Source organism: Leptonychotes weddellii, chromosome 6, assembly GCF_054177405.1.
Source record: "Leptonychotes weddellii isolate Sample4059 chromosome 6, ASM5417740v2, whole genome shotgun sequence".
In the NCBI taxonomy this organism is placed as follows: Eukaryota; Metazoa; Chordata; class Mammalia; order Carnivora; family Phocidae; genus Leptonychotes; species Leptonychotes weddellii.
In genome coordinates, this window is record NC_138374.1 from 13,946,633 (window position 1) to 13,960,929 (window position 14,297).

Consider the following 14,297-nt stretch of genomic DNA (forward strand, 5'->3'; position numbering starts at 1 on the left):
TCCCAGGGGCGAGCCTCAAAATAGTAGGTTCACCACCAAAAGGTATCTCAGACTTAGGAAGCTCCTCTTAAAAGAAGCAGCTCTTCCTTCCTCTTAGAGTAGAAACAAGAGAGCTCAGAAGAAGGACGGAAGGAAGAATGGATGGGCAGACAATGCATGTTGCTGCTAGGATACTTATCCATACATCATCATAGTCATGTTGTCAGTGGCTGCTCCTAGGGAAGGAATGTAAGGAAGCCAACACGCTGATAAGAAAGTCCAGAAGGAACTTTAAAAAGTTGCAGAAACAAGCTGCGTTATGGACCAAACTCCCAGGAAACCTGCAAGTGCCTGCTTGCGGGACGGAAAGGGACAGGAGAAAGCCAGTGGACTGATGCAAAAATCTGAACTGGACCTACAAGAGTTGCAAAGATCGGGTGAGAGAAGGCATAGTAGTGTATAACTTAGAGCAATTGTTAGGAGAAAAAAACTATACTTGGGATGACAAGATCCCCTGACGAGTATTCCCTTAGAAAGATTAAAACTGTCCCTTCCCTATCCCATTGAACACTCTTCAACTACAACACATTCCTGAGCTTAACCCAGACGGGACTTCAAGTGGCTGCTATTTTGTCTCCTTTCACTACACTGTCACCGCAGTCCCTCTGGGACCGGACCTGGCACCTGTTAATTGGATTTGCTCATTGCGAACCCAGCTTATTGCAGGTAAAAGTATTGGGAAGAAAAATAAAACAAAACAAACCTAAGGATTCCTGGTGCTTCTGTCGTAGTGAGCTTCCTAGACATAAAGGCGTTGGGCAGTGGGGAACTGAAGAGGAACAAAATATTCCTCTCATTTCATCTGTGCCTGTTTGGAATTAGCAAGTGAATAGATGTTTTGCTTTGTATAAATAAAGGATTTCTGGATGAACATACACTTGAACTCCAACTTATCTAAGGTGATTCTGCAGCTAACTGTGGTTGTGGAGTGGTGACCCCGGGCACATGCAGAGTATATTCCCCATATGTCCCAAAAAGGACGTAAAGTCTGGTAGCTCTATTTGCAACTTAAAAAAGAAAAGAAAAGAAAAGAAAAGGACGTAAAATCTGGATCAGTCACAGGAGGGAGAGGCCCCAATTAGTGTGGCATGAATGAATCAATTCAACACTGAAAAGCAGGTGGTGGGAGCAATGGAAGTAAATAATCGTTCCTACCTTCTTATTATAAATCTGAACAGACCAATTACTTCATGTCCCTGTTGGAAAGGCATTTTTTGATGAGCCCCAGTGTCAAAGGGTAGATTGTGGAATGATAAACCATATTTTCTGCTAGCACAAAGCTAGCTGAGACCAGCAGCTTCTACATTTTCCCAAGCAAAAAAACCCTGCATGTGGCTTCAAGTTCCTACAAGGACACCAGGTGCCATCAATAGTGTTATGCAATTCCCTTGGCAGGAGCATCCTGATGAAATTTGCCTTTGCAAGAAAGTCCACTCTCATAACCACACAGTACTCAGTATCACACACTTAGCCAGGTGCATCTTCGTCCTCCAGTCCTTACAAAACATGAGACCAGCGAGGGGTAAGATCTTCTCCTGAAGTACAACCCACAGCAAGCCCAGTACCGCCCTGCTGACATGACTCTCCATGTGATTCCAAGACCGCATCCTGCCTTTGCAGTAGATACACCACCATGATACGATTGATATTCTTGCCAAAAAATGCTTAATTTGAATCTAATCATGAGGAAAGAATTAGATCCAAATTGGGACACTTACAAAACAAATGGTGTTGATTCTTTAAAAATATCAGTTGTGTAAGACATGGGAACTGTGCTAGATTAAAGGACACTAAAGAAGCACAACAAAGCAATATGCGATCTTTGCAATAATAAGCACTTTCGTGAAGTGTTAAACTATCTGCAACGTACACTCAGAGTCGGGGAGAGCAAAAACGTGGCAAAATGGTATAAATCTGGGGCTTATACCATTAAAAGGTTTTAAAACTAGCTGCAACACTTTTTCCCATCTTTTAAAAACATTTTCAAATGTTTCATTCCTCCTTCCATCACAGGAAATTGATTTATGTTGCCTTTAAATGAAAAGGTACTCTAGAAAATACTTACGAGAGCAAGTGGCAGTTTGCCACTCCAGACACTGTCCATATGGGAAAGAGATTATGTAAGCGTTCGAGTCAACGCATCGTCTCCTACTACTGCACCACATACACTCCATGCCATTGCTGGTACAGTTGGAGCAGGATGTCCGCAGGGAACAGGGCTTTTTGCATGGCCTTGCGTTTTGATTTGGACTAACTGGAATAAATCAACAAATATAATTATTTTATTTGTTAACTGTATTTTAACACAGATATATGGGTTTCATTTGTTTTGTGGTTTAGGGAATGTTTCAAATAAGCCAAGTGTGGGATAAAAATTATAGCAAAAACTACGTGATAAGGTAAACGAAACTGAAGATGAGATGTTAACACTTCTTAAATTTACTATTAAATTTGAAAATTATACTTCTTAGGAAAATTTTAATCCTTTACAAAGTACATAAAGTTACATAATTTAAAAACTTAGAAATGTAGCCCATGACCTAGTTTTCTATCTTTGGCTAAATATTACACAATCATTATTTACTTTCCCACTAAAATGTTTTCCATAAACATTCCATACCTTATCAAAACAAATGCCCTGTCAGTTAACATGTCTCTGATATAAACAAACAATAAAAATAAAACTATAACTATAAAATCTTTACATGAAATAGAATATCACACCCTTTAAATAAATATTTTTTTTAAATGCTAGCAATGATGTGAACCTTTGTTCATTGCTGGTAGAAATGTAAAATGGTATAACCTCTATGGCAAACAGTATGGCAATTCCTCAAAAATTAAACATAGTATTACCATATGATACAGCAATTCCACTTCTGCCTATATACCCAGAAGATGTGAAACTGGAACTGGAAAAGATATTTGCAAACCCATGTTCATAACATCATTACTCACAACAGCCAATAAGTAAAAGCAACTCAGGTGTACACTGATGGATGAATGTATAAACAAAATGTTGGATGTACATACAATGGATAATTATTCAGGCTAAAAATGGAAGAAAATTCTAACATATGCTACAATATGGATGAACCTTGAAGACATTATGTTAAGGGAAACAAGCCAGCCATAAAAGTTCATACACCTTATGATTCCATCTATATGAGGTAATTGGATTAGTCAAACTCATAGACACAGGAAGTAGAAGGTGGTTGTCAGGGATTGGGGGAGGGAGGTATGGAGAGTTATTGTTTAATGGGTATAGAGTTTGGGAAGATGAGAAAGTTCTGGAGATACATGGTGTTGATTAAAGCACAATAATGTAGATGCACTTAATAACACTGAACTTCACATTTAAAAATGGTGAAAATGGTAAATTTTATATTATGTATATTTCACAAAAATAAAAATGTTTAAAAAGAGAAAATAATTCAATATTCCTTTATCACTTAAAAAAATCCATTTCAAGACAAATACCATACGATTTCACTCATATGTGGAATTTAAGAAACAAAACAAATGAGCAAAGGCAAAAGAGAGAGAGAGACAAATGAAAAACCAGACTTTCAACTATAGAGAACAAACTGATGGTGACCAGAGGGGAGGGGCTGGGGGGATGGGTGAAATAGATGATGGGGATTAAGGAGTGCACTTGTTGTGATGAGCACCGGGTGTTGTATGGAAATGTTGAGTCACTATCCTATACACCAGAAACTAATATTACACTGTACGTTAATTAACTGGAATTAAAATAAAAACTTAAAAAAACAATGTCCACGTCTAACATTTTATACGGGCTAATAAAACCAAATAAAAAAATTACAACATAATTAGTACAGGTTTTGGGTTTGAATATTATGGCCAATATAAAAAATAATAAAAGTCAATCATCACAAAATGACATATTAGGCAAAAAAAAGATATAACAGAATAGTTTCTTCTTACTTGCCAAATGAAATAGATCTATAAGATGAAAATGATTCTAAATTAGTTGTTAATCTTAAAAACAAATCTTTCTTCCAAACACTATTATTATGAAAGTAAAAGATGTTAACAAAATTAAGAATAGATTCAACCAAGAAATAAAGATTGCATAAAATAGTAAAATTTTGGTATTTTCACAAGTTAACCCTAAGGTCACTAATAGTAAGTGGGGAATGTGGATAAAGATAAAACTTACTAAAATTATCAGGGAATCAACATCATAAAAAGATGGTGAAACTTACCTCAGGCACACAGACTGTCACAAGCGAAGGGGGTGGTAAGAAGAGGAGTTGGAAACATAATATTTTTAAAGAAATACTAGTTTACTACTTACCAACAGGTTTTTCACAGACAAGGCCATCTGCCATAGATGTACAAGGATTAGCTTTCAGGCCCGCCACTGCAGCCTTTTCCAGATATGCACAGAACCCAGAATCATTTGGTTCACCAGGAAGCCACTGCAGTGTTGTGTTTGTAAAAGGAGACATGTCTTCCCATCCCCAGTAGGATATATTGATCTTGCGCAAGCCTACCCATGGTGATACTTTCTGTAAACAATAGCAAACGGAGCATTAAAAAAAGTTAGATATAAAAAGTCATATTCCTTAGCAAATAGCTCATTATCATTAAAAATTACATTTAAAGATATATAGAATTGCCTTTCTAATGACTTCCTGTACTAAGGATAATTAACAATTCCAGTACATTTTGGAGAATGATGTATAAAAGAACACTATTTTTCAAACATAGATTTTTGCACTCATCCTACATAATTGGGGTCAGTTATTTAGCCCTTGTGAACCTCAGTTTCCTCTTCTACAAAATGAAGTTATAAATATCCAGAGCTTATTTATCCTGTATAACTGAAGCTTTGTACCTTTTGACCCATATCCTTACATTTCCCTCATCCCCTGCACCTGGCAACCACCATTCTACTATCTGCTTTTATGAGTTTGACTTTTTTAGATTTCACATATAAGTACAATCGTGCAGTATTTGTCTTTCTGTATCTGGCCTATTTCACCTAGCATAATGCCCTCCAGGTTTATACATATTGTTGCAAATGGCAAGATTTTCCACTTTTGTAAGGCTACGTAATATGCCATTATCTATCTATCTATCTCACATATATATCACACATACATATATATAATATCACATATCACATTTCATTTTCTTTATCCATTTGCCCATCGATGAACACAGGCTGTTTCCATACTTCAGCTATTGTGAATAATGCTGCAATGAATATGGGAGTGCAGATATCTCATTGATACCCTGTTTACATTCCCTTTGGATATATACCCAGACATGGGATTGCTGGATCACTTGGTAGTTCTACTTTTAATTTTTTGAGGAACCCCCATACTGTTTTTCAAATTGACTATACCAATTTGCATTCCCACCAACAGTGTACAAGGGTTCCTTTTCCTCCACATCTTTGCCAACTTATCTCTTTTCTTTTTGTTAACAGCCATTCTAACAGGTGTGAGATGATGTGTCACTTTGATTTTGATTTGTATTTCCCTGATGATTAGTGATGTCCAGCTTTTTACCATATGCCTGTTGGCGATCTATATATTCTCTTTGGAAAAATGTCTATTCGTATCCTTTGCCCATTTCTTCAGTGGGTTTTCTTTGCTATTGAGTTATTTGAGTTCTTATATATTTTGGACATTAACTCATTACCAGACGTATGGTTTACAAACATTTCCTCCCACTCCATAGGTTGTCTCTTTACTGTGCTGATTGCCTTCTTTGCTGTGCAGAAGCTTATTAGCTTGATGCAATGCCATTTGTCTATTTTTGCTCCTTGCCTGTACTCTCAGGGTCATTTCCAAAAAATCATTGCCCTGACCACTGTCAAGAAGCCTTTTCTCCATGTTTTCTTCTAGAATTTTTACCGTTTCAGGTCTTCCACTTGTGTCTTTAATCCATTTTCAGATTTTGTATATGGTATGAGATAAGGGTCTACTTTCATTCTTCTGCATGGAGATATCCAGTTTTCCCAGCACCATTTACGGAAGAGACTGTCCTTTCCCCATTGTGTGTTCTTGGCACCTCTGTTGATGATCAATTGATCATAAAAGCACGGATTTGTTTCTGGGCTCTCTGTTATAATGTATCTTGGTGAAGGTTTCTTTATGTTTTTAATCTATTTGGGGTCTCATGGATCTGGATGTTCATTTGAGAAGTTTCAGATTTGAGAAGTTCCCTGTTATTATTTCTTTAAAGAGCTTTCTAACCCTTTTTGCTTTCTCTATGCCTCCTGGCAGTCCCATAATCCAGGTATGGATACATCTGATGGTCTATCATAAGTCCCATAGGCTTTCTTCACTTTTTTTTCATTCTTTTTTTCTTTTTCCACTTCTGACTGGATAATTTCAAATGACTTGTCTTTGAGCTCACTGATTCTTTTCTTCTGCTTGACAATGTCTGCTATTGAAGTGCTGTATGAATTTTTTTAGTTCAATCACAGTGCTCTTTAGCTCTATAATTCTGTTTGGTTCTTTTTTATGATTTCTATGTCTTTGTTAAATTTCTCATTTTGTTCACGTATTATTTTCCTAATATAATTTAGTTGTCTATCTATATCTCTTTTAGCTCACTAAGCTTCTTTTAGATGATTATTTTGAATTGTCAGACAGTTTTTAGTTTTCCATTATTTAGGGTCAGTTACTGATATTTTACCCTGTTGCTTTGGTAGTGTCATATTTCCCTGATTTTTTGTGATCCCTGTGGCTTTGTATTGGTGTCTCATTTGAAAAAGTAACTACTTCTTTCAATCTTTATAGATGGACTTCAGTAAGGAAACTCTTCATCATTCAGCTTATCCAGAAATTCTAGAGGGCTATGTAGTAGAATCCATAGGCGGGTTTACTGCTGGAGTACTCAGCTAGGCTAGCCTGGTGGCTAGGTCAGTGGGTGATCAGGTCTAGAGTCTGGGTCCACAGGGACCTGCCTGGTACCTGGATTCACAGGGACAAGCCTGGAGCTTAGGACCATTGCAGTAGGTCTGGAGATTGTGTCCACATGAGCAGGCCAACTGCCTGGATTCGTGGGAGTGGGTCCAGAATCTGTTTATGTAGGTACAGACCTGGATCCTGGGTGCACAGGGGCCACCTGGTACAAGGGTCCATTGAAGTAGGCATGGTAACTAGGTCCATGAGGGCAAGCCTAGAACCTGTGTCCATGGTGGCAGGCCTGCAGCTGGGTCCACAAGGGCCAATATGGAGCCTGAATTTCTTGGGACAGACTGAAGGAAACATGGAGGTTAACCTGGCACTGGGATAATTTTCGATCCTGAATCCATGGATGCCAGCTTAGTGCTGGGGTGAGCCTGGCACCTGGACTCATGGGTATGGACCTGGTCCAGAGTCTGTGGGGGCTAGCCTGGTGCCAGGGTCTCTAGGGTAGGCCTGGTGACCAGATCCATGGAGGCAGGCCTGGTTCTGAGTCCATGAAGGATGGGCCTGGTACCTGGGAGCACGGGGGTAAGCCTGAAGGTTGGGTATGCAGGGAAGGGCCTGAAGCTTGAATTTCCAGGGGTGAGCCTGGTCTTGGGTCCACAGGAACCAGTACTAGAGTATACTGGGAAGGTCATGGACCTTAGGTCTCCTGGAGCCTAGGGCCACAGGAGGCCAGCCTAGAATGTGAGGCCATGTCATCAGTCTGGAGCATGCCTGGTGTCTGGGTCAGCAGGAACCAATTGGGCACCAGGGTTCACTAGAGAAGCCCTGGAGCTGGGGTCAACAGCAAAGTCAGGTGCTCATTTCACTCTCCTTCCCCTTTGCAGAAGATATCTCTCACCATGCTTCACTGCCCTGCATGGGCTTGGGAGAGGGATGATGCAGGTAATGTAAAACTGTCCTTTCTTATTTTTGCACTTCTCCCAAGTGCTATAATCTCTTACATAGATTACCTAGCTCTTGCAAAGATATTTTTGTATATGAATGGTTGTTCAAACCGATGTTTCCGTGAGGGAACAAGAGCTGGAAATTTCCATCCTGTCATCTTGCTGACATGATTCTTAAACACTTCTGCCTTAATATACATAATATATTTATTTTCTAAGTTACTAAGTTAATAATATTATAACACGAGGTGATTTCAAAACTCCACATCACCTTTTTTACATTGTGGACTATCAGGAGAGAGAAAAATATGTCTCTCTATTTGAGTGTTTAACATACAGATATAAGATAGATATATCCAGTGTTTATTCTAAATATGTTATACAAATAGTCCTACCGAGCTTCTAAAGATAGCTATAGACCTAGAAATTTGCAAGGTGTAAAACTACAATAAATTTCATAGTAAACATTCAACAAATATTTCTTAAATACAATTAAAATACCCTATGAATATTCATTATGACAGATCTCCTATCACTTAGTAAAATACTGTACAGATAGTAGGTAGTCAATAAATTTCGTGAACCAAAGTTCATTAGAACAGATATGGTTATTTTGCACCATCCAATTCCTGAGACAGAGATAGTACTTAATAAATGTTTCTAATTATAAAAATACACATGCTGCTTTGTCTTGCAATCACCATATATTTCATACATTATTCTGAAAGATATTTTGAAAACAAAAAACTATAACATTTTTATAGTTCTTGATAATAACAGCAGGAGTCAATCCAACATAGATATTCCAGATTAATGACTGTGCTTCACATTACAGTGACTCTGCCTACATTTCCGACTATCTATAGTAAAGACAAGTCATTTAAAATGAAATATTACTCCCTAACTCATCATGATAAGGATCTGAGAGGACGAGGAGAGAAACAGAAAAATGAAGCCATTGATAAAACATTTAAAGTTAACTATTACCCAGTAAATGAACTGGACAGGCAGTTGAAAATCAAAGACAAATTACTATATTATGAAAATTTACTGCAGCACACCATAAATCATTACAACATTTCATTAGCCATTTCCGATAAGTAAATGATTATTTGACCCAGGATATCTCTTTAAATTGCCTGAATTTTCCTGTCTTTATTTGCCAAGGAAGGGTTATCTTAAGTGTATACAACTGGAATGACTTGGGATATAATTCATTTTACATAAAGGTATGCTTAATGGAATGTCACCTTGCAGAAGCTCCTATCTTTGAAATTTTGCTAAAGCTCAGCTTTCTAATGAAATAAAACATTTTTCTTTCCTAGGACATGCTAGTCCACAAACTCTCAAATCTAATTTCCTCACACATACAAAATAACTGTTAGTCCAATCTTTATGATCTATAATAACAAGCAAGAAAAAATGAGGAACACAAGAAACCTTGAAATACACAACTTCTAAAATAGCACATTTCAAGATTATAGTGTAAAAACTAAAAATACTATATTTTGAACAAGGAAAAAAGCAAGAGAGCTGTAATGCCAAATACTAGTACTTTCTAAAGCTCAAAGAATGTGGACCTACCAATAATAATACTTCATAAGTGATACATATTCAACAGAACTAATCTTTAAATGCTCATTGGTAACTGTTTCCCAATTTTATAAATGAAGCCCCTGGCATCACAAGAATATAAGATTAATTTATGTTTTATAATAACCATGTAATTAAAAATAAAACTTTACAAATATATCTTCTCACATTTTTCTAAAATATTTTTGAAAAAATCAATTGGTGTCTCTCCTACATGAAATGACATACATCTTGCCTTCCAGCCATCAGGCTAGTAGCTGTCAAACAAGACAAAGAAAAAAAACCATAGATGCTTCTACTGCCTCCCTGCAAATATCTTCATGTGCCGGCCAACTCAAAGTCCTACAAAAGTTAGCTAGGTGAGGGTTCTAGAGGGGAGAGGGGTGGGGGATGGGTTAGCCTGGTGATGGGTATTAAAGAGGGCACGTACTGAATGGAGCACTGGGTGTTATATGCAAACAATGAATCATGGAACACTACATCAAAAACTAATGATGTAATGTATGGTGATTAACATAATTAAAAAAATTTTTAAAAAGAACTAGTTTAATTAAGAAAAAAAAACAATTTTCAAAAGGGAGTGTGCATAAGTCCCCCTAATTTTTTTAACATTTATAAAAACTGTTCTTATATCACTTTTTAAACACCAGATGCATATTCCTCTGTTAGTAATAAAAGTAAAATCAGTATCCTATTCTTCATCAAAAATCAGGAATGATCTTAAGAGATAAAAGGTTCTAGTACAACTACCCAGGGCAGTCAGCGGAGGGCAGGAGGAGGGGAGCAGCAGGGAGGACTTCTCATTCACCATGGAAAAATTAAAATAGTAGTCTGGGGCAAATATTTTTCCACAATTAATATCAGTATTAACTATTCATCAAATAAATTCATCTAGTTACCTAAGAATTCTAAATAATGATTCCTGGAAATAGTAGTAATAGCAGCAGTAAGAAAACTGATACAAAAATGACAACCTTAAAATGTAAACAATAATAATTACTGTAAACACTCAAAAATAAAAATGATATTCTTTATATGCATTATCTTATTTTTTCTCACAATAAACCTACAAGGTAGCTATGATTATTATCCCTGTTACAGATGAAGAATATAGAGCTGGAGAGATTAACTTGCTATTAAGTTTTAAAGATAAGCAGTATGCCCAATTGCATGCTCTCCATCACTTCGATGATACAGTCCTCATGCTTTAAAATCAGCTATACCAAGAAAACATTACTTAAGTATTTCTATAGCAAGTAATTGGTAATATTTTCTCTAAAATATTTTCAAGCCAAAATTGTCTCTTTTGAAGTGGAGTTTTGAAGTACCAATACACTATTTGTCCAAATAAAAATCATAACTGAAAGTCAAAATAAAGTCGCTGAGATCTGGCCTAATAGAGTTTTCAAAGTAACAGCTGAATTATAGATACACCTATATTATTTGTATAGAAATTATGCTACTTTGTGCATTATTGACCATAGGGTGTCTATGTGTATGTTGTGTTTTTATCTTAAACATAAGGCCAAATCTAGTACAAACTACAGATTTGAGGCATTTATTATTGTTTAGTCTTATCACCTGATCTATTTTGAGTTCTAATTTTATTTTTGAAACAAAATACAAAAATCTGCTATGATGCTACGACAGTTTATATTAGTACATTTCAAGTAAGTACATGAACTAAATAAAGTATTTCAAAACTAGGTTTAGTAAATTATTTTCAAACTTCCTTACATAATCTACTCTTAAGAGTTGACTGTATTTTAACAATCCAACAGTGGAAAATACTGTAAATTCCTTAGAAATGTCTTATAAAATAATATTTTGATAGTTTTCATTTTTTATTATGTTCAATTAGCCAACAGATAGTATATCATTATTTTTGATGTAGTGTTCAACGATTCATTAGTTGCCTGTAACAGCCAATGCTCATCACCACACATGCCCTCCTTAATATTTATCACCCAGTTTTCAAAGAAATATTCCATTTTTTTATGGAAATACTTTCCATAAAACCCCCTGAATAGTGAAACAGTTTCCAAGTGCTGTATGTTCCAATAGCTTCTACATATTTTAAAAATTGGTTTTATTTCTGCTAACCCTTAGTATATTATTTCAAGCAAATCTACACCTAAAAAAAGTAACATAATTCAAAAACCCAACTCACAACAGACACACACACTCACAAAAAACACATATATGCAAATGTAACCAATGTGTTGGTCTAGTGTTTTAATTATTTTTATTATTTATTTATTTGAGAGAGAGAAAGAGAGAACCTGAGTAGGGGGAGGAACAGAGGGAAAGGGAGAGAATCCCAAGCAGGCTCTGCCTTCAGCACAGAGACCAAGAGAGGCTTGATCCCAGGACCCATGAGATCATGACCTGAGCTGAAACCAAGAGTCAGACGCCCAACTGACTGAGCCAACCAGCTGTCCCTCTAGTGTTTTAATTATAAGGGACATCTCAAGTTACGAAATCATTACACTTCAAAACAAATTCTTGGGACACCTGGGTGGCTGTTGTTAAACATCTGCCTTCGGCTCAGGTCATGATCCCAGAGTCCTGAGATCGAGTCCTGCATTGGGCTCCTTGCTCAGGGGCGAGCCTGCTTCTCCCTCTGCCTGCTCTGCCTGTCGCTCTCCCTGCTCATGCTCTCTCTCTCTCTCTCTGACAAATAAATAAATAAAATCTTTAAAAAAAGCAAATTTTTAAATTTTATACACATGTATTTTAAGTGTATTTATTCATATGAAATGATTTCTTGGTAAGAAATATAGTGGTTCGGGGCACCTGGGTGGCTCAGATGGTTAAGCGTCTGCCTTCGGCTCAGATCATGATCCCAGGGTCCTGGGATCGAGCCCTGCATTGGGCTCCCTGCTTGGTGGGGAGCCTGCTTCTCCCTCTCCCTCTACTGTCCCCCCTGCTTGTGCTCTTGCTCTCTCTCTCAAATAAATAAATAAAATCTTTAAAAAAAAAAAAAAAAAAGAAATATAGTGGTTCACTATGCAAAACACAAGATGAGTAATTTAGAAAATCTTATTCCCAAATACATATACAGATTAATTCGTGCCAATTGACTTTTGAAGTCAGTTCCACTTTACTTCCAAGATTTAGTAAAAATAATTTATTTAAAAACAAAAAGAATGAACCCTACTAATGATTATAGGACTTTCTGCATATTTCCATGATATAAACAAGTAGAGGTGTTACCTGTTGTGTATACTTCTGTATTTCATCCAGAACAAATTCTACTTCTTTTGAGGTTGTTAATGAAGCAAGATTTCCACTGAGATTATAGCAATAAAGTTTTGCATTGTCATAGCTTTCTCTACTGGAATTGATTCTAAGACAAGCATCACCAATATGATTCCATCCTTCTCCACAAAGATGAGCTAATAAAAAAAAAATTATATCTTATTTTTAGATTACCAAAAGGCATGTATATTTTTCAGTTATTTTAGAATTCTAAATACAATGTCTGTATTTGTTTAAATAACTTTCAATGATAAAAATTCTAAGGATATCAATACAATTTACTAAATAAAATTTATCTAATAGTTTGGTGAAGAATAAAAACAGAAGATCCTAATTTTTTCTTTAATTCTTAAGCATAATATAAGCTATGGCTATAAAATCTGTTAAAATGTATTGACTATCTGCTAGGTTTTCTAGTGTCTTGGCATATGGTATCTCAACTAATAAAATCAATACTATATTTCCGTCTCCGGGTCCAATTTATATTATACAAGATCACTTAAAAGGAAAATAACCTGTACATAACCAAAGCAATTTCAAAGTTATTCCTCCTTTCCATATCTAATTTCCATAGCCCAGGTGCACTATTTTGATATAAGCTGGGTTCTTTGATTCTTTAATTATTACTGTGGGGAGAGAAGTCTCATTTCTTTTATGTTTAATAAAGAAGCTATAATTTCTGCTTTCTAATGTTTATTTTTATACAGGTATTCAAGTCTTTCTAACATTTAAGCATACTATTAATAACAGTGGTTTATCCTTAGAATACAAGTTGATCTTTAAAAAAGTGCCTATTTTCTAAAACACACATTTATAAATACATTATAAAGTTATGCTCTAGTATGTACTAGTTAATAAGGCAGTGCTTCATTAATACACTGTTCTATAAAGTCTAACTACATTTTAGTGTCCATACCCATTAAATGTATCAGTGCCTTTTGCCCCGACCTTTGGCTTTAGATGCAGTAGTGCAAAATTTCTGGAAATGTTCTAAAGCTGCAATTCTCAAACATTTTGGTCTCGAGATCTTTTTATTTCTTAAAAATTATTGAGGACCTCACATATCTTTTCTTTATGCATTTTTTATCTATTGGCTTTGACCATATTAAAAATTAAAACTGACCATTTAAAAATATATTTATTTATTCACTTAAAATTATAATTTAAAAATTCATTACAAACACACTCTTCTAGCTTTTGGGGTGTCTTGCCCCTTTATGCTATATACAGGCCCAAATGAGACATGTCATCAAATTCTCTCCCTGAGAAAGAGAAGCTGACAATTCAAATCAGGCCACTGGCATCAAAAAATTAAGACAGACTGATGAATGAATAGGGGGATGGATAGATCAGGGATAAAGCAGAGCAAAATGTTCAGTGTAGAATCTGGGTGAGGGTATTGGGTGGGTGTCCTCTCTAGGATTCTTTCCAGTTTTCTGTACATTTGAAAATTTTCATAATAAAATGTTGGGGGGAAAACATTACAACTTAAAATTAAAAGTAGATTTTATTTTAAAAGAATTATAGTCTTCAAAACAGAAAAAAATAGTGAAAAGTGTAA

General features: G+C 35.9%; 1 protein-coding gene across 2 annotated transcripts in view; it reads right to left on the minus strand.

Annotated features, from left to right (window-relative positions):
- LOC102732683 (attractin-like protein 1) overlaps positions 1–14,297 on the minus strand; it is a 163,470-nt gene that overhangs the window by 52,569 nt on the left and 96,604 nt on the right. For both annotated transcript variants that reach the window (XM_081823458.1, XM_081823459.1), the window contains exons 10-12: positions 12,692–12,873; positions 4,361–4,574; positions 2,105–2,293 (exon numbers count right to left, since the gene is read on the minus strand). In XM_081823458.1, the coding sequence (XP_081679584.1) occupies positions 2,105–2,293; positions 4,361–4,574; positions 12,692–12,873 (585 nt within the window). The remainder of the gene's footprint in view (positions 1–2,104; positions 2,294–4,360; positions 4,575–12,691; positions 12,874–14,297) is intronic.